This window comes from Thrips palmi, unplaced genomic scaffold, assembly GCF_012932325.1.
Source record: "Thrips palmi isolate BJ-2018 unplaced genomic scaffold, TpBJ-2018v1 HiC_scaffold_18, whole genome shotgun sequence".
NCBI lineage: Eukaryota > Metazoa > Arthropoda > Insecta > Thysanoptera > Thripidae > Thrips > Thrips palmi.
Genome location: NW_023144627.1, coordinates 19,089,676 through 19,117,329, shown reverse-complemented (window position 1 = coordinate 19,117,329; position 27,654 = coordinate 19,089,676). Strand labels below are relative to the sequence as shown.

Genomic DNA, 27,654 nt, shown 5'->3' with positions numbered 1-27,654 from the left:
CTTATGAACTTTCACATTTTCCTTTATTTCTTCTCACAGCACAGAATCAAAACTAAATAAAATAGGTACAGCCTTTGTTTGTCATGGAATGGACAGGAATGAAAGATAAAAAAAGAAGCATGCATGAAATTAATGGAAGTTCAATCATAAAGAACAACCAAATTACAGTTGTCTAAAACTTAGCAGCACTGAAAATTAAAAATCTTAAAAATCTTTAAATATCTTCTTGGAGAATACAATTGAAAGATTGTGGGCAGTCCAGGATAGAGAAACCTACATCAGGCCATCCATGCCAGTCATCCACAGAAGGTTCTGCCTCAGTCACAATATTTTCTACATCAAATTGGCCCTCTCTCCATTCTCCACCTTCACCACTAAGACTAGAGTCAACATTGAAACCCTCACACAAGGCAGTTGTTTGTGCAGGCCCTTCTGCTTGTTGTCTGTTTAAGGCACCTTCAGTAGGGACAGGAACCATATCTGTTACTCTACACCACTTATCTCCAATCAAATCAACTTGCTCTTCTTCATCCCCCAGTTTTAAGGTGAAGCTGGTGGTCTTTGGAAGAATGGGTTCTCCTGTCCAGCCATGCCAATCTTCAGAGGGTGAGGTCTTCTCATCGTCAAGTGTGCAGTTTTCATTCTCTTCTTCTGTCTCATCTTCATCCTCATCCTGAGATAGACCCTGCAGAAAGAAATAAGGATTTAAATGTCTTTAAAAGACAAAGCAGATCCTTTGGAAATGGGAAACAGATAAAAATAATGTACTTTGACTGGTGAGGCACTCTTGTCCCATGGAGCTGGTTCCGGATCACAGCGTTTGAATTCATACTTATAAATTTTGTAACCTGCTTTTCCAACTGCTTCCCAGTATCTTACAACATTGTAAAGCCCTACACAAAGACAACAGGGAAATCAGAAACCAATATGTTATGTTTTAATAGAATTTCAGATCAGAAGTCGTTTTACCATCATATCTATATCCTCTTTCTGGGGCAAATTTACTCCTCAGCTTGTAGCCCCGAATCACTCTGACTGGGTTTCCTGTTTCAACATTTCTTGACAAGGCCAAATTTCCACGAGTTAAAGTTTGGTCCTTTGATTGTGGAGCAGTCCTCAAGTTTTTAGGATTATTGACGGTGCCCTGAATAAATGAAGGAATAGTAGTGAATGTTCATTTGTTATCAGAAGGAAGTGAATGGATTAGTATTTATCTCATCACAGTACCTTGAGATCTCTACCACCTTCACCAGTGTAAGTGAAAAAATGACCCAAGTCCACATCATCTTCATACCCTCCAGAAAGGGCTACAGAGTAGGCCCCATCAGGTCCTTGGTGGATGCCAGCAACAGTGGGGCGATGGATGTAATCGTAATTACAATCCAAGCGAGTTTCCCACCATGTTCCAACCTTAACACCTGGAGTAGAAGAGAAGTATTGTTGTATGAAAATATCTTAAGGAATGCATGTGTAATGTAAAGTAAGAGTTTACCTGTAATAGATCCGTAAGAGTTGGGGCGAGGAGGGCGAGCAAGCTTACGATTGGGTTGACTCAAATTCTTCAAAAGTTCCTTTTCTTTTTCTTCATCATCATCATCATCATCATCATCGTCTTCATCACTATCTTTCAGTGATTCATAGTCCTCAAAGGAATCTTGCTGTAATCATAATAAGGCTGTTAGTCGCTCATAAAGACAGAGACAACAACCATCAACACCTGATGCCCCAGCCCTCCTTACCTGAACTTTCAAACGGATGCGAAATGATGAACGCCTTTCTTCAGGTGGGATGGGCTGTTGCAAACGTTTGGGCTTCTTAGCACGTTTAGTGACACGCTTGGGCTTGGGCTCATCGACTTCTTCTCTTGTGACAGATGTGCTTTCCACTACCTATGAAAGAATTGAAGAAATAGAGACACTCATTTTACATGCTGAATAAAACAGTGAACACGATTAAATCAAGATACGGTTATCGCGAAGTTTGTGACAGTTGTCAAACGAAAATCACATGCAAAAGCTAAATTACCGGTGCTTGAAGACCATAATTCTTCAAGAATTGTGTGTTCTCGTTCAGATTGGCTCTCCTCATCTGCTGGTACGCAGACAGAGCCGCCATGGTGCCGGCTTAAATTGTAGATTCGAAAGCTAGTGACAAAATTGACTCAAACGTCAATTGACGCTTACGCTAAAATACAATACGGAGAAGTGTTTACAGAAAACTTCAACTCACAACACACAAAGTTTTTCTGTTGATTTTAAGGAGACATGGCGACTGAGGGTGTGAAACACTACGACATGAAATGCCTTGTTCTTGTAGAACCTCTCGATCACTCAGAGTATTTTAAATCCATCACAATTTTAAAATACAAAACTGAAGATCCTTTCTAACACTGTCAATGTTTCTAGGTCGTCTCATTCTCGGCTGCATTAATGATTTCATTTTGGCAGGTGTTGGCAAGTCCGACAGCAGAAGACACAACTGAAAAACAAAAGAACGTTAGCGCGCGAGACAGGAAAAGAGGGGGAGGGGGAACTGGCGGTAGGATACGACCTGAGGGCTGAATAGAACAAGTATTCACGCTAGGGTATTTTCGCAATAAATAGAAAATAGGTTACGAGTGGCTGAGGATTCCTGACGGACAAAAATATTCGTCTCTACTATCCCACTATCACTAGATTCCAATTTTCCTGTATCTCTCAGTCTAGTTACTCTGTATTTCTTGTGTACAGGTACAATTGGAGCCCCAGCAAGAGCAGGTTCCACTTGAGTCCAGTTTGTGGGCAAGTTTATGTATATTCTTCAGGAACTGTACTTATCAATTACATACTGTGATTTGCAAGCATACTGAAGGATGGTAAGAAAATGAAATCTATAATTAATTAAAAAATTGACATGACTTTATTTAACTTTTGAGGACTTCAGACCTAAACTACTACACTGAGCTGAGCTGCAATAGAACTATTTGGTAAAAGCAAGATAAATAGGAATCATAAAAATATTCCACATTTAAAACAAGAAACTGCCACCGTCAGATGAGTCCAAGAAATAAATGATTTGTAATAAAAATTGTAAAAAATACTTTTATGATAGACATAGAAATCATGTTCCATGCAAATAAATAAAACATTATAATGCTAAATATGGAAGTACAAGTAATGGTTAACATTTTAACACACATTAGTATCATAAAATTGCAATAGGGGATGATTTTTTTCTTCTTATTCCTCAAAAGTAGAGGACACTACTCCACAAATCCCACTCACAAGCAAGAGCAAGGAAAACAAACACAAGAAAGCACCATAAAGTTGGGACAGTCATACATACTATATTCAGTCACAATACAATGGCTTTGTCTATTAAGAAGTAATGTAATAAATAGAGAGATTCATGAAGGTGAATAAGCTACATGAACCTGCTTGGAGGAAATGCACGAATTTCTGACAAGACACCTTTAGTGTTTAAAAACAGATTCAACTGAGACACATCAATTTAAATGCAAGATGATACTTGAGATCAATATATAATCAAAATTGCACCAGGATAGTTAGTTGTGTCTACTGTCAAACCGTTGAATGAGTGCTGAAATACATTTAGCAGCAATAACTGCAATGGATAATACTGTAACACAAGAATCTGATTCAAATTAGAGCCAAATGGTGATGTATTTTCATCATCCTGATGCTATTCTAAATTTATTGGAATGAGGGCATGGTGTGAAAGTATAAAAGTTAATTACATTAAAAGAGTGGGAGGAAAAGCAAAACTAAACTTGCCACATCGTACAAAATTTTGGCCTACAGTTTCCTACACTTAAACAGTTGCCACAATGGTACTTATTTCCCAAATGAATAAGAATGAGTTTTACTTTTAAAAAAGTATACAGTTAAAACAAATAAAAAGGGGCAGCACATGACATGAACTAGAGTACCGTAATACACCAAAACAGTAGGCTTCTTGAAAGGAAACAAAAACCAGAGGAGGACTATTGGAAAATTCATTATCCTTGTCTGCAGAGCACAAGTATCAAACAGAAGCATACATGCAGAGGTATGCAAAATTTACTTCTTTTTGCTCTTGCCTAGAGTCAAGGTGTGGTGGCTAGAGCCTAATGCCTGCTGCTGAGCAATTTGGGTTTTGCGACGATTGAACTCAATTATGTCTTCTTCCAGGGTCTTACGCAAATCATCCAGTTTACGCTTCTCTTCTGAATGATCTTTCTTGAGTTTGTCAAACTTGGAGTGAAGCTGAAACACAAAATCAGAACAAGTTGTTAGTTTTGTAAAGACTTTATGTAAAATGATTGGATTGAAAAATAATGACACAAGAATCTTACATCTTTTTCCTCGTCCTTCAGTTCCTGTTCCTTTTCCTTGACACGGTTGACAAACATTTGTCTCATTTCATCTTCTTTCTGCTGGAGCTCTTGAAGATGGTGGGAACGCTTTTGTTCAAATGACTGCTGGAAGCTAACTGGCTTGTTGTCAGAATCAACATCAGTGAAACCCATCTATAAAACACATGAAAGACTGGTTACCGAGTACATCTGACCAATTTTTATATGAAAGATACCAAACAGACCAAGTTTATTACCTGTTCAAGACGTTTCTTCCTATACAATTCATAATGCCGCATGTGAGTTTTCTCTCTCATGTCTTCCATGTTGGTCCTGATCAACATCTCCCGCAATTTGACAAAATCACAATGACTTTCATTTTCAACTGTAAAGAGAAAGATATTATTAAATCAAAGTTTACTTCTAATTGAAATAAAAGCATGCGTATTTAACAGGACACATATTCCAGTACCTTGAACAGTTCCCCAAGGATACTGCCTGGATCGCATCATTTTGTTCCCCACTCTAACAAAGTCTGTACTTCCAACAACGGCAAAGGGAACATGAGAATTCATTTGTGCATTGACTTCAGTCACATTTTCATCATCAGTTGGAAATTGGTAGATCTGGACACCGTTGTTAGATAGTTCATGGACAATCTTTTCCTAAAGAAATAAGGGAGGATGACCATAATGATTAAACAAAGAAAACAAAAGCAAAGAAGCAAAAAGATATTTGAGAACAACAGAACAGAACAAATCACCAGCATTACAAACCTTGAACTTTTGCAACTCTGTTTTTGAAATGGTGTCAGCCTTGGCAATGATAGGTATGATATTCACTTTGGTATCCAGCTTTTTCATGCACATCAAGTCAATTGATTTCAATCTATATCAAGAGAAAAAGAACATTATAAGGTTGTTGATGTAGTTCAAAGGACTTTGACAAACAGGATATAATACACACCCATGACCAGTTGGACAAATGAAGTAAAGACAAACATGAATGCGGGTATCATGGAAAGTTGCAAGAGAACGTTTGATCTTCAACTCTTCTTGGAGGTAGGATTCAAATTGAGCATCAATATAATCCACAACAGCTTTGAAGCTATCTTCTTTGTTGATTTGGTCACCATAGCCAACTGTGTCAACAATAGTCAGCTGGAAACAAAGGATACAATTTAATTTCAGGCCAAACAACTGCCAAAAAAAATCCATACAAAAAAAAAATCACCTTTAGGCGGACATTGCTTTCTTGCAGCTCATATGTGTGGGCCTTCAACTTGACCGAGGGCAGAGAGTGTGGGCTTGGAGAGGACTCGAAGCTCGTGTTGAATAAGGAGTCCATCAGTGTTGACTTTCCCAAACCAGTTTCACCTATGAGAGAAGTACCAGACAGCTGACTAGTTCTGAAGGCTGGGATACAGAGTAATTGACAAAGCTAGTTATAAACTTACCAATACACAGAATGTTGAAGATGAATCCATTTTGAACAGACTTGTTGACGAGCTGGTCTGGCAGACTGTCGAACCCAACATGACCTGAGAGCTTCAGGTTGCGTATGGGACCATCAACCTGCAAGTTAAAATTCCAATTAAAAATAGTCAGAAACTGAAGTGCTGCTACCATTGCATTGACATGCCTGCTGTGCTGGTGAACACTACAAGTGCTACATCACATGCACAAATTTTCTATGAAAGAAGCTCCTTACTAGTGATACTACCCATGAAATAAAATACAATTTTTTCTTAAACAAAATGCTGAACAGAAAATATTGCTGACTTGAAATTACAAAAGCTCCACAAGTCAATTATTAAGGAGTGTGTGTGCGGTCATCCTGTCAACAGCGCAAGCAGAATTTCAAAATACTGCAGTAACTAATAGGTGCAACTACACATAATCAAAAAACAGGTGCTAGTCTCCATCTCTACTACAGGCCAATCACTATGACAGGGTTTTAGATCTCTGCTATGCACAGGCACAAGGGCAAGTTATACCAGCGACTAGAAGTAAGTGACTAATTGAAGATGACTGTTTTCGAGTTCAGCGTACCTGGCGTACCTTCCCGACAACTGGCTTAGTTGACGGATCTGGTAATGGAGGCTGTGAATGGAAAAGCAAATGTGCTATATGTACACACAAATTTGGAAGGGACTATACATTATAGGGTGTATTGGTTTCCAAAGACTTGTACAGATATTACAGGGGTAAAGCCAGATAATTCAAGTATTCACAGTATTTCTAATCTACGATGGATGGGATCAAACCACGGGAGGCAATGATATGATGGAAAATGAAGAGAACTCGATTTGCAAGCCCTTCAAGGCCCACTGAATCATTCATGTTCGAATATAGCCGTTCTAACCCATCCCTGTCCCTCTGACATTAGGAGGTTAGGTACGAGTACATTGAAACTGGGCGTTCAGGGGAGTCTGGAGCGCCAGTGGAGTACAAACTGGAGCCAGAAACCGGAACGCAAGGAGGTTTCCCGAACCAGATGGGGACTTTCAACACAATTTGCTACTTGACGAGGCGGATGGGCGCTGGCCCGCCGTCCACCGCTGTCAGACTCGGCCCACTTCAATCCCGCAAATAAACTCCGGCCGAGGAATCAGAAACCCGCACTTGGTGAAGATCGCGTTTCGCCCAGCAAGCAGATCACACGGAAAATAAGAGGGAGCAGATACCTTGAAGGAACTTACGCGAATCCTCTCAACCTCCGCCGATGCCATTTTTGTTTTGAATGCTGGCCTTTGACTGCGGAGCGGTTTAGGGCGTATATAAGCGGATGTGGGGTGGGAGGGGAGGGAGGGGAGGGGAGAGGGCGGGGGAGGGGGAAGGGTAAGGGTTGGTGGTAGAGGTTCGCCGTTCCACCGCTAGAGGGAGCTGCTTGTCACCCGAACGGGAACGGCGGAACAATTCGAACACCCGTTTTGAACGCCCTCCACCCCAATTGCGAACCACATTTTCTATTTCAAAGTTTGCAGTTCTGCAAAACGAAAATAAACTTGAGAAGATATTGAAAAATTGGGTACCGGATCTGCTTGTCGACGCAGACCGGTAGAAAGTAGAAATACCTGTCGAGATAACGTTTTCCTAATGTTGACATGTTTTCTGTGCAGGCCATTGTCAATATATGTTTGGGTTATGCTTGTAAAGACATTGGCAGGTTCACGCCACAGTGTCCGCGCCGTCCTGAACGGCGATCGATATTTTTGAAAAGCGCGCCTTCTCCAGGGAGTCACTAGACACCTGTCGTTCTTTAGCCAACCTACCGGTGTGGTCACGTACCCGTTCTGCATCGCGAGACGTCGACATGGAGGCCCAGGACGTTTCAGTTTCTCGATTTCAGATTAAAATGCATACCTCAGTAAAATAAAGAGACGAGACCACCGTAGCCGCGATGACGATTTGTCTTCCAGAGCAGGACCTTTTTGGGCCCGAGTTCCACACGGTTGCTGTTATCGGTAAACCTGTCAGTTTCCAACATGGAAGATGAGACCGTGTCTGGCTATCATGTGACGGTGCGACTTTGGGCTTAAACTTGGATTTGCAACGCGATTTGCTGTGTGTTTCGGGTCGCGAGGGCGAGCTAAGGACTCTCGGCAGCCATGGCGGAGTGCGCGCAGGGCGCGGAGCTGGCGCTGGCCGACATCAAGCGGCCGGAGGAGGTGGTTCGCATGGCCATGACGGACGGACTCAAGTTCGCGGTGCTCATCGGGCTCATTGAGGTGGGCCAGGTCTCCAACAGGGAGGTTGTCAACACCATCCTGCATCTGGTGAGTCTTGTCCACGCCCGTGCTCGGCGTCGCGCCTCCCTGGCGCCTCGGTCCGCTCCGCGGCGGCCGGGATAACGCGCGGAGATGCCGCGGGAGCCAGCAGAAGCCCCGCGTCGCTGCCAACCAAACACCCACTGACGTCTGCACTCGGCTGCTGCTTCTGACCACTTTTACCGCCAGACGGCGTCTTAGCGCCTTCTGTTCTCACGGGCACGTTCGGGGCGGCTTGCCGGACCGCTGGGTGGCTTGCGTGGTCGCCCAGCGCCGGCCTGGGGTCTGTTGACGAATTTTAAATGTCAACACGAAGAGGTTATGATGCATTTTAGGCTTTGTTTTGATTCTCGGTTTGCCGGCTTTTCCGCCCTTTCTCATGCGATTTCGGGTAAATAGTAACAGAAAGAAGTTGAGACATTTGCATGGTTGTTGATTTGTGCGTGGATTGGCATACTTTTCATTCATTTTTCCCCAAAACAAATGCAAGTTGTCAACATTTTGACAGCTGATGGAACACAGCCCACCATCAATATCCATGCTGTTGTTGGTTTCTCTCTGGCCTCTTGAGTAAATTTTTGAGCGGGCCTAGTTTCTGCATTTTGTTTCAACTAATTCACTTTGTCAGAAGCAACAAAACTGTCGTTTTTAAAACGACAAGCTGTCACCAAACTCCATGGTTGATGTCACTGTCACTTTTGGTACAACTTTGATTACTCCTGGAGAGTTTGACTCAAGTGTATAATAGAACTTATGTGTTCTGTGAGAGCACTATCTTTGTTAATGAAGGATTCGAACTGAGTCAGCAGAGGAAAACCGCAATTCCAAATGTATGTGTATGCTGCGATCATTTTAAAATAAAAGTGGTTTCAAAGAAGAGAAAATACGTCTGACTTGTTGTTCTTATCTGCGTTGCCTGTCAAATCCTGCAACAACAAAGATAATGCTGTAGCGTTGTCGCACCCACTGCAATATCAGTATTTATAGCCCGAGATAAAATAATTTCAGGAAAAAACCCTCGATCCGCTGAAGCTAAAAATTAAACGCCAAAGCTCTAAGCCTCTTTCTCTTCCTTTCCTCATGACAACGTGACATTTTCATGTAAGTTGTGGACTCCTAGGGGAAACATTTCAGAAATAATGCTGTCCGGCTCGCAGCTCGTGGTCCAGTCCAGTCCAGTCCAGTCCAGTCCAGCTCGTGGAGCAGTCGATCCGAGTCGATCGGTCTGTGTGTGCATGACCTCTGGCAGCCTAGACCGGTCATTGCTCATTGCTTGCTGGGCCCTCACTGGGGCTTGTTGGAACAATCGCCCCCGCCCCGCCACGCCCCGCCACGCCACGCCACGCCACGCCACGCCACGCCCCCGCGGTCCCATAGGCACACCTATTGGACAGGGCGTTCCCGGCCCGCCCTGCATTCGCCGCGCTTACAGTGTGCCATCGTCAATGTCTGCCCCACCGCCCTGTCACGTGATTCCTGGATGCGCGCATCGGCCAGGACTTCACGTGTGTGTGTGTGTTTGTTTGTTTGTTAGTGTGTGTGTGTGTTTGTGTGTGTGTGTGTGATGGATGTGAATGTCCAAGTCAGTGCCCCGACATGTGGCACGGCGGTACGGCCCGGCGGTACGGCCACGGGGAGCGGTTCTGCTTAGTTCCGCTGATTAGCACGTGGTATGCTTATAGCGCCTCTCCCTCTCTCTCACTCGCAACCGCAGGACGCTCCGTGAGTGCGAGAGAGACGGCGTGCGGGGCCCGTGCGTAAGCGAGAGCCGTGGCAACCCTCTTGGTCGTTGGTCCTGGTCGTTGGCAACCCTCTTGCAGCGTGGCGGGGCGTGGTCGGAGAGTGCTGCCGGTGGTGCAGCGGGCCTGCTTTTCTCCAGTGTGGTAATGTGCTTCTAGCGCCAGGCTCCAGCCTGACGGCGTGTCGTGTGGGTTAATTGCGGGACCACCCCGCTAACTACCCTCGTCGCGCCGCCCCGCCGCCTACGCCGCCTTGGGCGTCTCTCTCGCACTCGGGGGCGGCCACCACGGCCAGTGCGGCCAGCGCGGGTGCGACAGAGACAGAGCGACGCCCTGGCCGAAGTGGGTCGCTATGTGTGATTTGTGGAGGGCACCGCGGGGACCAACCCTGTGGGGCAAGGGTGGGGAAGGGCTTCGTCGCTCTGTCTCTCTCGCCCGCGCAGCTCGCCCCGCGAGTGCGAGAGAGACAGCGACGAGCCATGGCGATGCACAGTGGGCCAGAAGACCGGTGGAGGCGGACGAAACTCTAGACGCGTTTTGAGCTCCAGAGTCGCTAAACAAGCCTCGAACCGAACGTGTGACCCCACCAATGGATTCCTCGTTCGGAGAGCACATTGGTGGGGTCACACGTTCGCTTCTAGGCCCCTTTGGCGACTCTGGAGCTCTGCCCGCGTCTAGAGTTTTGGCCGCCTCCACCGGTCTTCTGGCCCACTGTGCGATGTCGATGCCAGGCCGCCTCGCCCGGCGACCTATCCGACGGGCTGGCGGCGCGGCGCGGTGCGGCGGCGAGGCAGACTTCTTCATCTCGTTAGCACTGCACACTGGAAAAATGAACGGAGACGCAGAGCGCACGGCCGAAAAATACTTTTCACAACAAGTGTTTGGGTCAGTTCAACGTAGAACTTCAAAATGAAGGTCGCAAAATTCGGGCACCAATTTTTTGCCGACGTTCGATGAGTCGTCCGCCATTTTTCCACCGGGTATATTAGGACGGCAACGCGCACGTTGAAAGCCCCCCGCCGCGCCGCGCCCGTCAGCAGAGGCGCCGCGCTCGGCGCGCCCTCCGCGAACACCGAACTTCTACACGCATGCCCGTGGCTTCATTTTCGCGCCGTGTCTGCTATATGTAAACACGGGGGAATTGAATAAAAAGTTGCGGCCCTGTGAAAAATGTGGGCGAGGCCGCGGTGGCGTGGCGGGACGGGGCGTGGTGGAGTGGGCCAAATTAGGCCCGTGCGGGATATAATGCGCGGGGTGGCAAGCCCTGCCAAGCCCGGCAAGGCGGCCCTGAAGCAGGGGCCGTCCGCCAAGAGCCTAATTAAAAGGAGCGGTCCCCGTGGCCACGTGGTCTGGCGGGGGTGGTCGCGGGTCGAAAGTTCCGGGTTCGATCCTGGGCGAAGGCGCGGTATTTTTCGTCCTCGTTGTGAGGGTCGTTTTAGCAGTCGGCCAATCCATCACACGGTGGTGATGTCAAAACGTGAAAGTTCCAACACCTCGCTAGGAATTTTTTTTTCTAATTTTGAAACTGGCGGCGTGCGATGACTCCCTTTTACAGCGTGGTGCCGCGAAAATGAGGCGCGGAAAGGAGGGTCTAAATGAATGGTCTCCGTTGAGTTTGGCCGCTATAAGTTGCCGTCATGCTCAGCTGGGCCCAGACCTTGGGCCAGGCCTTGCACAGTGGGCCAGAAGACCGGTGGGAGCGGACGAAACCCCTTGCGCGTTTTGAGCTCCAGAGTCGCTAAACGGGACTTGAACCGAACGTGTGACCCCACCAATGGATTCCTCGTTCCGAGAGCAATCCAATGGTGGGGTCACACGCTCGATTCGAGTCCTGTTTAGCGTCTCTGGAGCTCAAAACGCGTCCAGAGTTTTGGCCGCCTCCACCGGTCTTCTGGCCCACTGTGCCTTATGGGCCGGGCGGCCGGGAGAGCGCTGGAGAGCCTCCGCGATGTGCGCCCCGGACTTCAGGCCCTGCTCGCCCTGCCCTGGTCCCTGCCCTGGCCGCCGCGGTGGCGTGGCGGTGGCCAGTGGGAGATAAAAATACCCTGGAAGTAAAAATACTACCGCGACCGTGGAAGGAGAAAAAAGAAACCCAGGAAGCAGAGGGGCCATTAGAGACCCAATGTTTTCCCAGGGCTGGGCCTTCCTTGATCCCTGCTGATCCACACCTTGCTGATCCCACCCCGATCCCACCCCGATCCCGCCCCGATCCCGCCCCGATCCCACCCCCACTGCCCTTCGTTACGGCACTTGTTCTCGGCCCACAAGGGCGGGGTGATGATCAAGGAATAAATAATAAGGTGAAAAACGTGTGGACGGAGGGCGCGCATGCACGACCGTGCGTGAGGGCACTGCGAAACGCCCGGACAGACAGACAGACGGACGGACAGACAGACAGAGGGGCTTTTGGGCCGACTTCTTTCAATCGCGGGTCAGCACTACGTTGCAAGGCGGGCCAGGCGGGCGAGGCGGTGTCGGCGTGACATGAACCTTCAACACGCCACCCTCGGGGGAAAACCACCAAGCCCTCGTCGGACTGGGGCGTGTCTTGGCCTGCTTCTGACAGTGTGGACGTCAAAGTTTTAATAATGAATAAGACGGGGCTGCGACCCACTGCTCTCTGTGGCGACACTGTCTCCAGGGACCGCTGGGGGGAGAGGAAGGAAGGGTTGCGAGGGGTGGCCACCACACTGCTAATGACGCAGCCACACCTGCGCACATCTCGAGCCTTTCTCTTGTTGTTGTTGTTTTTTTGTGGTGGGGGTGATTATTGGTGGTGGCGCCATGTGAAGTGCAGCTTTGTACGGCGGGGCTTGCCTTGCCGGGCCTTGCTGGCTGGGCTGGCTGGCTTTGGCTAATCCGTCTGCTCTTTGGCTGCCGCGCGGCTGCCGCGTGGCTGCCCGGCTGCGGCCTGTTTGAGGTAAACATCATCAGTGTCCTCCCCGCCAGCCAGGCTGCCAGCCAGCGCGTCCCCTCAATCTCCTTTTTTCCTTTCTCTCGTCTGGGGATGACAGCGGAGCCGAGCGGAGCACAGCGGAGCAGCGTAGCGGCGCCCCCTTTAATCTCGCAGGAGACTCTGCTGCACAGTGGCGCAACACACTGCACACTGCCTCGGCGTTTCGTGTGTTTATTACCCACCACTCGCCTCCCGCCCCTCGCGCGGGTTCGGCCAATTTCGTTTTGCGTTTGGGCCGCGCTGCAACGCAGCACCGGGGCAGCCGCTGACCCGTGCGCAAAAAAAAAGGCAGAAAGGACGCAGCCGAGGCGCCATTCACGTTTTTTTTTTCAGCGTTTGGACCAACTTTGCGGCAACACTGCTCCAATTCCAAGGCGTAAAATCGCACTCCGCAGCAAGGGCATGCTGAGGGAAGCATCCAAGAATGCGACTCCATCGTGGGAGTGCCTTTTTCCGCCTTGGATTGGACGCAGTGGCCGCCTAAAGTCAGCCAAAAACCACGATTTTGGGAAAAAGTTGTGTTTTGCTTGTGCTCGCGAATTTTGGCGCACCTTGTGTCTGTGGGCGGCAGGGCTGCATGCGTGGGTGTTAAAGTGGGTGAGTGGGTGTGTTCCTTCACAGACAGTCACTGCAATTTTAATGCCGCCGTTTGGCCTCGGGAACACAAAATGGCTCTTGCAGTGAAGTGGCGCGAGGCGGTTTAACCCGGTTTAACCGGCCTTCCCTTTACTGATCCAACCGTAAACCTGCCAGGAACGAGCCTCCCCCGAAAAGGCCTCGAAAACGGCCCGAAAATAAGGGCTCGAAAATATGGTCCCGAAAATATGGGCCCAAAAAAAAGGGGCCCAAAAAAAGGGGCCCAAAAAAAAGGGCCCAAAAAAAGGGGCCCAAAAAACAGGGGCCCAAAAAAATTAGGGGCCCAAAAAAAAGGGGCTCCAAAAAAAAGGGGCCCAAAAAAAGGGGCCCAAAAAAAGGGGGGCCCAAAAAAAGGGGCCCAAAGAAAAGGGCCCAAAAAAAAGGGGCCGAAAAAAATAGAGGCCCAAAAAAATAGAGGCCCAAAAAAATAGAGGCCAAAAAAAAATAGGGGCCCAAAATAATAGGGGCCCGGAAAAAAAGGGCCCAAAAGAAGGGCGCAAAGAAGGGCCCGAAAAGGCCCCGAAGAGGGCTTGAAAAGGCCCCGAAAAGGGTGGGACGTAGCTTGGCTGCCCGTCCTCGACGTCGACATCGGATCAATTTGGAACTTATGAAGTGTCCCCGGCTTCCTGCCGCACCGTACTGCTCCGATCTATCGCAATTTCTCTGAATTTCTCTGAATCTGCAACCCGCTGCAGCCGCGCTGCGCCAGCGCGCCTAGGCCGGGCCTCGATATTGGGGAGCACTACACTGGGAACAGGTGCCCGCCTCGTAAAACCGCTGCCGGCGTGCCACGGCGTGCCACGGTGCAGGCCTTATCGAGCCGCCCCTCTCGTCAGCCAACGTCCAATAATTGTTGAGAGGACCGAAAGTTCTGCGAATCGCTGCCAACATTTTAAAAAATCTTAAAATTCCCTTTTCATAATTTGTGGGTTGGGTACCTTTCTTTTTTGTGGAGCTGACGCGGGCGACTGTACGTCTAGGTGACCTTGCTGTTCCGAAATACTAAATGTGTGTGTGTGTGTGTTCGAGGCACGTACGAAAGAGTAACGACACAGCCAGTCGTATCGCAGTGAGTCGTTAACATGGTGTTGCGAAATCGGATGCGGAAGGGAAAACTTGGCGCATTTTGTCTGTCTGTCTTTCTGTCTGTATGTCTTTGTCTGAGCGTCACGAATGGACAACTTGAGAGGGCCTGCTGTTCGCCTGGGTGCTGACGAAAAGGCGGGGATTGGTCTGACTGCTCGCGTGCTGCGGTTGTAAATGTTTGCAAAATGGACTCGTGACAAACACCCTGCCGTCGGCCCCACAGTGTGCCCACACCGCCGCGCGCGGTTCAGCATTTTCTGCTGCGCTGAGCACGCACGCCTCAAATCGGCGGGCGAACTGGTTCTCCCTCCCTCTCGCACTCACGGGGCGTCCCACAGGGTTGCGAGAGAGACAGAAGCGATAAGGCGCTCTATCGCGATAACGTGTCGCTATCGGCGCCGCGCTTCGCACCAGACAGGTATACGCCACTTGGGTGAACGACCGTCTCGTTCGTGGTTCGACCCCGTTTCGGGTTTACAGGCCGCTGCACCGGCAGGGCCACACTAACGCTATCGAGTTTTTGAAATGTCACCGGCAAGGCTGCCCTGCGCTGCCGTGCCTCTAAAAAGGGCAGAGGGGTTCCGTGCGCTCTATCTCTCTCGCCCCGATACGGGACGTCCCTCGAGTGCGAGGCAGAGCGACAAAATGCCTTGCCGGCCAGCCCAGCGACAAGTGGCAGATGCCCGCCATAAGTCTTTCTTCCAACGACGCGCTGTAGCGGGCCACGTCCATCACAGGACGGACTTGTCGCTCGGCCACTGTGAAAAATCTGGTCAAAAGGTGTGCCCCGGGTGAGGATCGAACTCACGACCTTCAGATTATGAGACTGACGCGCTGCCTACTGCGCTACCGAGGCGGATCGGGGGGGAGCCTCGTCGGGTCGCCACAGGAGAGGGCCACAGCGGTGCCGCGCCGCCGGCAGATCCTGCGCCGGCCTCGCCGCGAGTCACGTGTGCGCTGGCGGGCCGGCGGGAAGCGGCGGAGAAGCAGCGCGCGCACTCGAAAGATTACAAACCTATTACCCAAAGTACAGCCCGACGTCGAAAAGAGAATCAGCACTTTGTTCTTTTCTTCGGGAATAGCAAAAATGCGGTATAAAGCACGAGGCCAGCCGTATATTTCGTTTCCGTATTCCGGCTGCCCTCGTTTTGAATAATTGGTGGAATGGCTGAATAGCCTTGCGCCCTGCCCTGCTTCGCCTGCTCCGCCCCACCGCTGGCTAGGGCCTAGCCGCTAGGCTGACTGATTGACTGGCCCACTTGTGTCGCCGTGTGTAGTTTGCGCCCAGGACGGCAAGGTCACCATCGACCACCTCGCGCAGTGTCGAAAGACATCGATTGATTTACCTGACCTGCCTCTCTGGAACGCCAACATTGAACTTTGTTTTCATCGCTCTTATTGTGCACTGGGTGTCCGCATGGCAATAAAAAACCATAACGTGAAAGAAAGCTAAGCGTGCTGGGCGTAAAAACAGCAAAAAATAGCTGGCAGCGGTGGGATTCGAACCCACGCCTCCGAAGAGACTGGTGCCTTAAACCAGCGCCTTAGACCGCTCGGCCACGCTACCCCATGGTGGTGGGAGCCGAGCGTTCCCGAGCACACTGGCCGATGCTGCTGCGCGGTGGGGGGACCGACCCGCCGGGCCGTGGCGAGCCGCGCCAGGCGGCGCTCTGCTAGCCACGGCCTGGCCTGGCGGGCCTGGCCCCACTGCGCGGCTTGGCCGACGGCCGCGGCGGCATGCGTGTGTTGACACACTGCGAGGGCTATCGATGCTCGATGCGCGTCTTGAAGCGCAGATAGAGCCTTTTGCATGAATCACCTCGTCAGAATCGCAATCAAATCAAACCCGTTGCCAACCTGAAAAAAATCTTGTTTCCTATTTTGCCAGCGGTGAGCCCTACAGGCATCGCGCTTATAGGAATAAAATTAGAAAATCGGTTTTGCTTAAAACATCGTGGTCCATTGCCCGGCGCTTTTTCTGATGATCGTATGAGATATCGAGATATCGACATGGGCAACTTTTGCGAAGTGGCCACTCCCTTTCCAGAATCCCTGCTAACTCCGACGGGATTGCGGCGCCGTAGCGCGTCGGGGGCGTCGCCCGGCGTGGCCCGGCGTGGCGGTGGCCAACCCGTGTTCCCTTTTACTCCCGCCCACCTTTTCATCCCCCTGGGGGACGGGGAGGGGGAGGGGAGGGTTGTAAAAAGTTGTGTAGCGGAGCCGGAGCGCAGCAGGGCGAGGGGGCGCCGCTCTTGCGGGGGCCACTGAGATTGCCAAGTTGGAAACACACGTGTGGGCGGTGTTAAATCCGGGCGGGAATTTTGAAAAGTGGCTTTCGCCGGGATTAGAGTTTGTAGATGGGGACCCGTGCGCCAGGTGGGCCCCAGTGGCCCCAGTGGGCGCTGCGAGCCGGTAGGCAAACACGGGGGCACACTGTGCGGACAGGGAACGCCAAGGCAACGCCAAGGCAACGCCCCGCGGGCAATTTCTCGAGGGCCAAGGCATTGCCTCGCAGTGCCTGTCGAGTAGGCAAGCGCAGTGCAGCGCCGTGCCACCGCCTCCCCCATTCTGTTCCAAAGCGAGCCCGCTGCTGCAGTCGTAACCCGCACCATGTCAATGTTGGCGGCACCGGTGCACAGTGGGCCAGAAGACCGGTGGAGGCAGCCATGATTCTTGACGCGTTTTGAGCTCCAGAGTCGCTACATGGGACTCGAACCGAACGTGTGACCCCACCAATGGATTGCTCTCCGAACGAGGAATCCATTGGAGGGGTCACACGTTCGGTTCGAGTCCCATTTAGCGACTCTGGAGCTCAAAACGCGTGCAGAGTTTTGGCCACCTCCGCCGGTATGCCTTTCTCCGCATGGTACATTCATGGCTGGGCGCACTTGCAGGTCGTCGTTCGTGCGTGCGCAATGTCTCGCGCGGTCCGCCGAGTCCGGGGCGGACTGGCTGGCGGGCTGCAGGTCCCCGTCGTGCTGAAATATAGAGCAGGGGACCTGGCCGCCGTAACACGGTGACCGCGGCCCCGGCGGCACCGAACCGCCGCCCTCGCCGACGAGGCGCCGCAGGCCGAGCAGGCCGTCTTGTTGGACGGTGCGTCACGGCGAAGCGATCCATCAATTTGGCGGGCCGCCGAGGCTGGCAGCACGCGCAGCACGCGGCGGCGCAGGCGCTTCCACGGCGCCGATCCATCTGCATGGGCATAACACGTGGTCGATTTGTCGGTGTTCGTTTTTCGCGAGTTCCCTTTCCAGATATTTGGCTGTTTGTGAATCCGGCCGGGGCGAGGCGAAGCGAAGCACAGTGGGCCAGAAGACCGGTCAGAGTCGATGAACAGGACTCGAACCGAACGCGTGACCCCATCAATGGATTCCTCGTTCGGAGAGCAATCCATTGGTGGGTTCACACGTTCGGTTCGAGTCCCATTTAGCGACTCTGGAGCTCAAAACGCGTCTGGAGTTTCGTCCGCCTCAACCGGTCTTCTGGCCCACTGGGCGAAGGTGGCCGCGGGGAGGCAAGGCAGGCGGGCTGTAAGGGCAGGGGGTGGGGGCGGAAAGGGCATAGCGATGGGGCGATGCCTGGCGATGCCGCGCAGGGCGACATTTTCGCATGGCGGGCTTGGTGCTCGGTGCAGCGGGGGCGGGCGGGGCGGGTGGCACAGCCCAGCTCGACAGCCAGGGCTCGGCGGGGTTGTTCTTGCTTTCTGCCGCGACAAAAAGACAACAGTATCGTGCTTTCTTTGTGCTCGCTGTGCTGCCTGCTGCACTCCGGCGCCAACACGAACACGGTCGAGAGGGTGTCCTGTGTCCTCGCGAGGCCCTCTTGACTCGGTGCGCGCGGCTGGCGCCACCACCGCGTCGAGGCCGTGGAGGCCCCCGTTGCCGCTGTGGCACGCCCTGCTACGCCGTGACGCGTGTACTTGGCCTTTTATTTATTGTTTTGGGGCTGGGCCGCTGGGGGCTCATCGGACAGCGTGGCGGAATGTGGGCGATCCCAGCGACCGCGGCGACGGCATGGCGACGGGGCGAGGAGGTTGGCCGGGAGGTTGGCGGCCGGGCCGCGAGGTGGCGCCACCAGCCCGCATCCGGGCGCGCGGGCAGAGCGGTGCGCGCGCTGCTTGCCGCGCCGGCCACCGGGATGGCGCCACCCAGCCCGCGGCAGCCTAAGGCAGCCGCCAACGCGGCGCCCCGTCGCGCTGTCTCTCTCGCACCCCCACGGTCCCCACTGGGCCCCACGGCACGCCCCGCGAGTGCGAGAGAGACAGCGCGAGGCGTGGCCGCCAGGCTAATGTGCCGTGATTCTTTCGGGATTGGGACGTCCCCGCGACGCGCACGCCAGGCCCACGCCCTTGACGAACACCTTGAAACTCGCAACTTGGGCGGTGCGGCCCGGCGAGACGCGGGATTTGATAAAATGCCAAGCAAGCCGGAAAGATGATTGGCAGCTGGAGGCGGCGCGCGGAGAGCGCGGAGAGGCGCCCGAGGGAGGCCAATGTAATAACAGCCACCGACGGCGCCAAATTTGAACGGCCTTCGTCATTTAATTTTCGGCGGAGGCCTTGTTGACGGTGACCTTGTTGACGGCCACCCCGTTGACGGCCACCCCGTTGACGGCCACCTGATTGCAGGCGGTCGACACCGCCGATTTGGCCTCGCGGTGCCAATGGACCAGACTTACGAATCGATCCCGACTGGGTCCCGATCTGCATAACTAGGGTTGCCACTTTGGGAGTACACGGTGCATTTGCAAGTCGAGCAGTCACGGAGGCCGAGGGGCGCCCCTAGCCCCCAAGGGTGCCCCCAAGGGTGCCCCCAAGGGTGGCCCCAAGGGTGGCCCCGAGGAAGCAGTGCCGGAGACACCGCGCACCGTGACGTCCCCGACGACGGGCTAATAACCCCTCCCGGCCACTGCCCGGCCGCCGCCCGGCCACCACCTCGAGACGCGGAGCGCAGCGCAGAGGCGGAAAGAAGACCCGGTGAAGCGAAGCGGGTGGTTTTGGTCGTGTTTTTGAACGCGGAGGGAGCGCCGCCGCAAACCGCGCGAACCGCGTTTTTCTTTGCTCTTTGTAAGCGGGGTCATCATCTTTTTCGGCTGAGCGCGCCTTGCCCCCCCCCCCCCCCCCCCCCGCTACACAGTGGGCCAGCAGACCGACGACGGAGGCGGCCGAAACTCTAGACGCGTTTTGAGCTCCAGAGTCGCTAGATGGGACTCTGGAGCTCAAAACGCGTCCGGGATTTTGGCCGCCTCCACCGGTCTTCTGGCCCACTGTGCGCTAGCCTCGCACCGCTGGCCCGTCTCGATTGCGAACGAATGCTAGTTTTATTCGGCATTTGCCGCGCTGTGCCGCTCTGGCCGTCACGTCGGCTTGTGGTTGGATGCGCGCTTTGCGCGGCTTTGCCACACCCAGCGCCCCCTCCCTCCCCCTCCCCCTCTCCCGCTCCCTTTCATGCGGCCTTCGCTTTCCGAGTGAAATGCAGCGCACGGCAAAAACGGTACCTGGTTTTCCCAGGAGCCCTATGGCGAAGACATAGGCGATTTCCAGGGGGCTCCTGGGAAAACCAGGAACCGTTTTTACCGTGCGGCAACGGAAAAACAACAAATAAGCGGCAGTATTGCCCCATTTCGCCCATTTCGGCGGGAAACTTCGAGCACCAATTAACTTGGGCTTCGTGCTTTTCTTTTCCACAAGGAAAACATCAAATTTGAACGTTATTACCAGCGAATGATACGAAATCTTTGCGTGCGGCCTCCTGGCCCATTTGACGAAGTTAGGGATGGGGCTGCATGTGTTCCGCCACTTTTTTTTTTTGGTCTCTGCGTCGGGGGGTAAAAGACGAGGCGGCAAAAGACGCGGACCACGTCAATATTAATATGCCGATAGAGTGTCTCGCAAATTGGGGGCCATTGAAAAGTTGTGAGGCCCGTGGGGGGGGGGGGGAAGGGGGGTAGCGGCCAATACATCCCAGCGAGTCCACCATAACGAGCGGTCGAGGGGTATCAGGTGCACGCCACTGGTTTCAGTGGGTTTTGGTTTGTTTTGAAAATGCCGGACCTATCTTTTAATAAGGTCTCGTCCAACAGGGGTAAACTTTTCCTTCAAAAAAAGGGAAAAATAAATGGTGAAACGATGAATATCAGATGTCTACTCACCCTCTTTCGGGGAAGCGGTTGGCCTGTGGGGAGTGGGCTCGCGGTTCGACCCTTCCGCGACTCCACATCGCAGGGCTCATTGCCCTAATGGAAGTGGTTAAAAGCCTGCTTGTCCGAGGGCATGTTGGGGGAGCCCTCTGCCCCCCTTGGAGTGCGGGGGAGAGACGCACAGTGGGCCAGAGGACCAGTGTAGGTGGTCCAAATTCCGGACGCAGTTTGAGCTCCAGAGTCGCTGAAGGACTCGAACCGAGCGTGTGACCCCACCAATGGATTGCTCGTTCAAACAGCAATCCATAGGTGGAGTCACACGTTCGGTTCGAGTCCCATTTAGCGACTCTGGAGCTCAAAACGCGTCCGGGATTTTGGCCGCCTCCACCGGTCTTCTGGCCCACTGTGTGCCCCCCATGGGGTGAGGGGGAGAGACGCGCATCCCCCTCCAGCCCCCTTGCAGCCCGCAAGAGCATGCGACGGCAGAAATGGCTTTAGGGTCCGAATTACATTAGGGCTCTTTACGTGGCGCTGGTGGCGCGGGCCGTGTCGAAGGTCGCAAGCTCGCTTAAACCGCCGCCCTCTTTTGTTTCTCGTGCCGGAGGTCGCGGGTTCGAATCCCAACACGGCCTCGGCAGCACTTCCGTACTCGGTTTTTTTTTTCGACTTGTTCCGGCGCGGTTTGAAAGGCGTTGTCTCGCGGGGGCGGCGAGGGGCGGCGAGGGGAATCTCGTTTCATCTTTTCATCTCCGTCGTCCTCGCCGGGGCGTCTTCCTCAACTCTGTCGAGTTCGGAGGGGGGGGGGGGGCGCGCCGCCGCCAGCACCGCCAGCACCACCGCCAGCGGCGTGTTGACAAACGAGATTTGTAAGCAAGGCTGTGTGTATGTGCCTTGTTATATCGCGAACCGCGCGCACTGTGTGTGTGTGTGTGTGTGGTCGTGTTTGGCCTGCATAAGATATACCCCTCGTCGCGTCCTCGCGTCGATACCGGTTGTGAGGAATCCCCCCGGACGGATGCGGCAAGCTAGAGGCAAGCTGGAGGCAAGCTGGAGGCAAGCTGGAGGCAAGCTGGAGGCAAGCTGGAGGCAAGCTGGAGGCAAGCTGGAGGCAAGCTGGAGGCAAGCTGGAGGCAAGCTGGAGGCAAGCTGGAGGCAAGCTGGAGGCAAGCTGAGGCAAGTGGAGCAAGCTGGAGGCAAGCTGGAGCAAGCTGGAGGCAGCTGGGGGAGCGGGCAAGCTGGAGGCAAGCTGGAGGCAAGCTGGAGGCAAGCTGGAGGCAAGCTGGAGGCAAGCTGGATCACCCAGGTGGCGCGGCGCCAAGGCTGCCAAGGCGGGGGGAGGAAGAGGAGAACAGAGTCGGGGGTCACCAGGTCCAGGACTCTCTCCTCGAGCGCCAGAGAGACAGAGCGACTGTTGTTTTCGGACGGCAGTACGGCGGGCGGCGAGGCGTATTTCAAACAGACGTTTAGTCGCTGCGTCGTAAAAAGGGCGTCTCGGAGTTTGGCGGTGTATTGTGTGTGTTTTTTGCGGTGCAACACGCGGGCGGGCTGGAGCGAGACAGCGCGAAATTAATTCGATTCCGGGATCAGCTCGCGTGTTTGCGGGATTAATCTGGACCGCAGTAGCTACGCAAGCGGGAAGGAGCGGATCAAGCCAAGAAAGAGGACAAGTACACCAAGGAGGGGGACGGGGCTAGCGCACTTATTGCGGTGACGTGTTTTGTGTGCCGAGGGCGTAGAGCCTGGCCTAGGCAGCCAAGCTACACAGTGGGCCAGATGTAAAAATACCGTTGAGATTCTAAGGTACGTAAATAACGGTAAAATACGGCATTTTACCGTAATTTGCGGTATAATCGGGTAATGTTAATTTTTATCGTTTTGACCCACTTTGCTGCAATACCGCTCCCAAACTAAGGTGGCTAATCGCACTCCGTAACAAAGGTGTTCTAAAGGAAGGCCCAAAGATCACCGACCCGTTGGGGGAGAACGATTACGCGCCTTAGATTAGACGCAGTGGCTGCCTAAAGTCAGCCCAAACGACGATTTCTACACATTTTTCACGTTTTAACAAACTTTGCTGCAATACCGCTCCCAAACTAAGGTGGCTAATCGCACTCCGTAACAAAGGTGTTCTAAAGGAAGGCCCAAAGACCACCGATTCGTTGGGGGAGAACGATTACGCGCCTTAGATTAGACGCAGTGGCTGCCTAAAGTCAGCCCAAACGACGATTTCTACACATTTTTCACGTTTTAACAAACTTTGCTGCAATACCGCTCCCAAACTAAGGTGGCTAATCGCACTCCGTAACAAAGGTGTTCTAAAGGAAGGCCCAAAGACCACCGACCCGTTGGGGGAGAACGATTACGCGCCTTAGATTAGACGCAGTGGCTGCCTAAAGTCAGCCCAAACGACGATTTCTACACATTTTTTTTTAGTTGGTCGAGAGGGGTGGCCGTGTTGTGCTGTATCGCCGCTGTCGGAACTTTTTGCGGGACTTAGCGTCCTTGTCTGACGCGTCGCATAAGGGGGCTGCAGTGGGATTGGTTCGGGCCTGCCTGCCTGCCTCTGCCCGTGAAAGTGTGCTGCGGGGAAAAACCGGGCCCGCACGTCACCGTGAGTTGGGGTCGCAAGAAGCGTGCGCAGGCCTGGATCTGGACCTCCCCCCCCCCTCTCTCATTGTGACCGTGGCCACGGCTGCTGCGCGTTAATCTGCCCGCCTCAAAGACATCCATTTCCGTCGCCCCACCGCGAAGACGGCCTCGACGGCGGCCTCCAACACGTGCAGAGCGTGTTTTTAAAGTGGCGCTGCCCGGCCGATTTCCCATTCCGGTGAACCCGCCTGTTTGTTGTGAGTCTGGCAATCGGCATCCTTGTGGATTGACTGCGGTCCGGACGATTTCTCATACTCCGCCGGAGCCATATCTGCCCCAGCGCCGGGCTGCCATGCCAGAGCGCTGCTGCCGAAGGCCTCGGTTCGAGTCCCCCCAGGGGCCCTCTTTTTCGCCGAGCGCTCTGAGGCCCCCGTGGGGTAGGCCGTCCCGTCACACTCCGGTGCCGCGCTGTTGCCTACCCTGCGTTCGGCGGGCGCTAGCCGCGCTAGCCGCCAGGCGGTCTTCGGAGAGCAGTATTTCGCCATAAATTGCCCCGTCTGGGAACGCCTCCCAACAGAAGTTGTATAGTTCGTATCACGCAGTGCGGGGGGTTGACGGTTCGATCCCGGCCGCCTCCTGTTTTTCTGGCCGAGCGGCTGGTGATGTGGACGGCGGTTCGCCCCCGCGCGGCCGCAGGGCGGGGCCGCAGGGCGGTCGGGGCTCGGCAAGTTTAAAGCGCGGGAGCTAAATCACAGTGCCGCGGCGTGCGGAGGTGGACTCTGGAGTGGCGGTGGATCGAGAAGCGGTAAATCACGCCGGGCAGACCGAGCAGGCGGCCATTGTGCCAAATTTATTTGCCGGTCTCGGCGACACTGTGGAGGAGACCAAGGTCGTGGTGGCAGCGCCCGGCAGCGCCGTGCTGCACAATGGGATGGACAGACAATTAGTGGTGGACGCACGGACAGACGGACGGACGCAGACATGGCCCTTGTGAGGTCCGGGGTGGGGGTGGGGGGCTCCCGGACTGTCCTCTGTCAGCGTGGAAGCACCTTGCTTCTGTTGCTTTGACGTCCCGAAAGGAGCGCCACCCCTAGGGCCTTCCGAGGCCCTTTGGGGCCCTCTGGGGGCTCTCTGCCAAGCCCAGCCCATGGCCCAGCCCATGGCCCAGCCCCCCCCGCGGGGCCCCGGCCCGCCAGCGAGCCGCGAGCCGGGCCAGCCAGTCTGTTGCCTACACTGCACGTTGCCTACACTGCGAGGGACCACCTTGGCGTCGAATTGAGTAACGCCCCCCACCAGCCTGGAACACCTGATGACAGGTCGTAGAAACTGATGGCTGGTGGCAGAGGCAAGGAATCTACAAATTGTGACAGCTTTCTACAAACGTTGCAAACAGAGAGAAGAGAAAATTACTGGTGAAAGTTAACAAAAGCCAAAACATAATTTGTAAAATACTTTCCAGATTTTTTTAACTAATTATCCTTTTAATCCTCCCTGGAAGACGCTCTGGAGCAAACAGAAAAAATGTGAATGGCAAGAGAGCGCACACGTTTGCCGGAGGCATTGTCTCCGCGCTAAGCGTTCCGGCCGATGGATTCGCAGCGAGCGAAGAGGAGAAAGAACGTTTCGCTGTTTTGGTGATTTCCGTAATGGCGGTAATTAACTAATTTGCGAGACGGCAGAGCCAGCGCCCTCTGGAGGCGAGGCGAGAATTACGGCCAGTTTAATTGGCAACGAAATGGCAATCGGAGGAACAAACGGACAAGCGGAGTGATTGTCGGCGGGGCGTCTCGGAACGCGTGGAGGCGGTCCAAATCTCAGACGCGTTTTGAGCTCCAGAGTCGCTCAATGGGACTCGAACCGAACGTGTGACCCCACCAATGGATTCCTCGTTCGGAGAGCAATTCATTGGCGGGGTCACACGGTCGGTTCGAGTCCCATTTAGCGACTCTGGAGCTCAAAACGCGTCCGGGATTTTGACCGCCTCCGCCGGTCTTCTGGCAAACCCACTGTGTAGCGGCCAGGTGAGCTCTGCCCTTTGCCGTGTCCAGGATGGAAATATTTTAATTTGCGTCTGATTTTGTGACTCGCTTCATTAGAGGAAGAGCCCAAGGGCGGAGGCCAGGGCGGCGTGGGCAGGCCCGTGGGCAGGCCGGCCTGGTCGAGCGGGATTAAAACGGGGAGAAAATGAGGCCTTTGGAGGCCACGCCGCGCGTTGCGCAGGAAGCTTTACTTGCGTGGAGGAGCGCCGAGCCGCCCGCAACACTGCCACACTGCCACACTAAAAAAGGGAAATTATACTAAAATTACAATTTTTAATTTATTCCTGGGATTCCTGGCGTTTGCACCTCCCCGCCGCGAAAAAAAACAAAAACAAAACAGACGAACCTGTCTTGACGCGGTTTTTGAAAAGGCGGGGGACGACGGCGAGCGTTGCAGTGTAGGCACTTCCAGCGCAGCGAGAAACTTGGGTCGCACTACAGCTTATTCTAAACAAAGTCGGCCTAATCCGTTTTTGCGCTGTTAAATTATGGACCCGCTTTCTGAGTGACGTCCTCCGCCGCCCGGGCCGGGGCGTGCCACAGTGGGCCAGAAGACCGGTGGAGGCGGACAAAACTCTAGACGCGTTTTGAGCTCCAGAGTCGCTAAATGGGACTCGAACCGACCGTGTGACCCCACCAATGGATTGCTCTCCGAACGAGGAATCCATTGGTGGGGTCACACGTTCGGTTCGAGTCCCATTTAGCGACTCTGGAGCTCTAAACACGTCCAGAGTTTTGTCCGCCTCCACCGGTCTTCTGGCCCACTGTGGGGCGGGCCGCTCCCACAGGAACTCCCCTACATCGAGGCGGCGAGGCGGCCAGGCAGCGCGCCAGGCAGACAGCAGCGGGTCTTTGTGGAACCAATGGCCTCAAGAATTAATGATGGGTGTCTCAAAGAGGGCCGTATTATGGCGTTCCGCCCCCGAAGCCTAGCGCGGCAGCGCGGCAGCACGGCCCAGGTCGGCCGTGGCGCCGCAAGTTGGCCCACTTTTCAGAGACCCGTCCACTTTTTGCCGACGGATGGGTGAAATTTCCTGCCTTGCGTCGCCTTGACCGACCCCGACAGTGGGTCAGAAGCCCGGTGGAGGCGCTCAAAATCCCGGACGCGTTTTGAGCTCCAGAGTCGCTGAATGGGACTCGAACCGAACGTGTGACCCCACCAATGGATTCCTCGTTCGAAAAGCAATCCATTGGTGGGGTCACACGTTCGGGTTGGGTCCCATTCAGCGACTCTGGAGCTCAAAACGCGCCTGGAGTTTTGGCCGCCGACGCCGGTTTTCTGGCCCACTGTGGCCCGGCGAGCGGTTGGCTGCGAACGGGCGTGTGTACGCCACCTAGTTTGAGTTGAGCTGCTCTCGGCATCCCCGCCGGCCGCTGCCCTCGCCTCGCGGGCTGCTAGCTGGCAGGGCGGGCAGGGCCGGCGGGCCGGGGCAACACGCCCTGGAGGGCTAACTCGTGGAGAAGTCTCCCAAGTTTGGCAACGCAGTAAGGAGAGAGAGCCGGCGCCACGGTGTGCCACGGACCGCCTGGCTGCAAGCCTGGCTGCAATCCTGGCTGGTAATTGGCGCAGAGAGTTTAAAGGTGTCGCTCGCGCGTGTTCTACTCCCCCCCCCCTCATCTTTTTGCGGACGCACGCGGAGATTCGCACCCCACGCTTTTTCATCCCACCCCTCCCGTCCGACCGCATTCCCGCAATCTATTCGGGAACCAACAAAGCATTAGGATGGTCGGCGCGCCACTGTAGCACGGCACGGCCACACAAATGAAATGGCGTCTCATTGAGAGGTCGGAACAGGGTGTCATTGCCGCTATTGCAACAACAGCACTGCCTGTGTATGCCGGGCCTGTGTGTGTACGCTGCAGAACAAGCGCTGATAACACAGTGGGCCAGAAGACCGGTGGAGGCGGCCAAAACTCTGGACGCGTTTCGAGCTCCAGAGTCGCTAAATGGAACTCGGACCGAACGTGTGACCCCACCAATGGATTGCTCCCCGAACGAGCAAGTCCCGAGTCTAATGTATTTTTTTCGTGAAAATAACGCCAGCTAGTTTTAACCCCCTTTTTCTGTTCTTTTTCAGGTGAGTTTCTCGCGACCGTGGAGACGGTGACGCGGGTGAGCTTTTTCTTCTTCTCTTCCGGCTCCAAATTCATCCTCGTGACTGATGCGGGGTGGCTGGCGCGGGCTGGCGCCGTCGCAGCGGCACAGCACTGCCGGAGCACTGCCGGGGCACTGCTAGAGCGAGACAGAGGACGAGGCGAAGACGACCCGCACGCGGGGGAGATTTATGACGAGCCGCTGCGGACTGATTCCGAGAGTCGTCGCTCTGTCTCTCTCGCACTCACGGGGCGCCCCCTGTCGGTGCGAG

General features: G+C 53.8%; 3 protein-coding genes and 2 non-coding genes across 8 annotated transcripts in view; 1 reads left to right on the top strand and 4 right to left on the bottom strand.

Moving 5' to 3' along the window:
- Position 1: 1 nt before the first annotated feature.
- Positions 2 to 4,060, bottom strand: LOC117644911 (histone-lysine N-methyltransferase, H3 lysine-9 specific SUVH1-like). 2 transcript variants are annotated; one of them, XM_034384625.1, is made up of 8 exons: positions 2,230 to 4,060; positions 2,026 to 2,144; positions 1,740 to 1,889; positions 1,493 to 1,658; positions 1,228 to 1,418; positions 970 to 1,144; positions 769 to 893; positions 2 to 685 (listed from the first exon to the last, which is right to left on the bottom strand). In XM_034384625.1, exons 2-8 carry the CDS (start codon positions 2,113 to 2,115, stop codon positions 215 to 217), a joined length of 1,368 nt encoding a protein of 455 aa, XP_034240516.1. In that variant the 5' UTR covers positions 2,116 to 2,144; positions 2,230 to 4,060; the 3' UTR covers positions 2 to 214. The 2 variants fall into 2 exon arrangements, with proteins under 2 accessions (XP_034240516.1, XP_034240515.1); XM_034384624.1 differs by having other exon boundaries at positions 2,026 to 4,060.
- Positions 4,059 to 7,133, bottom strand: LOC117644913 (septin-2-like). 3 transcript variants are annotated; one of them, XM_034384627.1, is made up of 10 exons: positions 7,035 to 7,106; positions 6,385 to 6,435; positions 5,790 to 5,907; positions 5,567 to 5,709; positions 5,300 to 5,493; positions 5,110 to 5,221; positions 4,806 to 4,998; positions 4,591 to 4,718; positions 4,334 to 4,507; positions 4,059 to 4,244 (listed from the first exon to the last, which is right to left on the bottom strand). In XM_034384627.1, exons 1-10 carry the CDS (start codon positions 7,062 to 7,064, stop codon positions 4,059 to 4,061), a joined length of 1,329 nt encoding a protein of 442 aa, XP_034240518.1. In that variant the 5' UTR covers positions 7,065 to 7,106. The 3 variants fall into 3 exon arrangements, with proteins under 3 accessions (XP_034240518.1, XP_034240519.1, XP_034240520.1); XM_034384628.1 differs by lacking the exon at positions 6,385 to 6,435 and having other exon boundaries at positions 7,020 to 7,133; XM_034384629.1 differs by lacking the exon at positions 6,385 to 6,435 and having other exon boundaries at positions 7,035 to 7,133.
- A 694-nt stretch (positions 7,134 to 7,827) lies between these two features.
- The window catches only part of LOC117644910 (neurobeachin), a 170,138-nt gene continuing 150,311 nt past the window's right edge, over positions 7,828 to 27,654 (top strand). The window contains exon 1 of the mRNA XM_034384623.1: positions 7,828 to 8,111. Within this exon, the coding sequence (XP_034240514.1) occupies positions 7,944 to 8,111 (168 nt within the window). The 5' untranslated portion in view covers positions 7,828 to 7,943. The remainder of the gene's footprint in view (positions 8,112 to 27,654) is intronic.
- Trnam-cau lies at positions 15,303 to 15,375 on the bottom strand. Its single transcript has one exon. It is a non-coding gene; the product is annotated as a tRNA-Met (tRNA).
- On the bottom strand, positions 16,005 to 16,086 carry Trnal-aag. Its single transcript has one exon. It is a non-coding gene; the product is annotated as a tRNA-Leu (tRNA).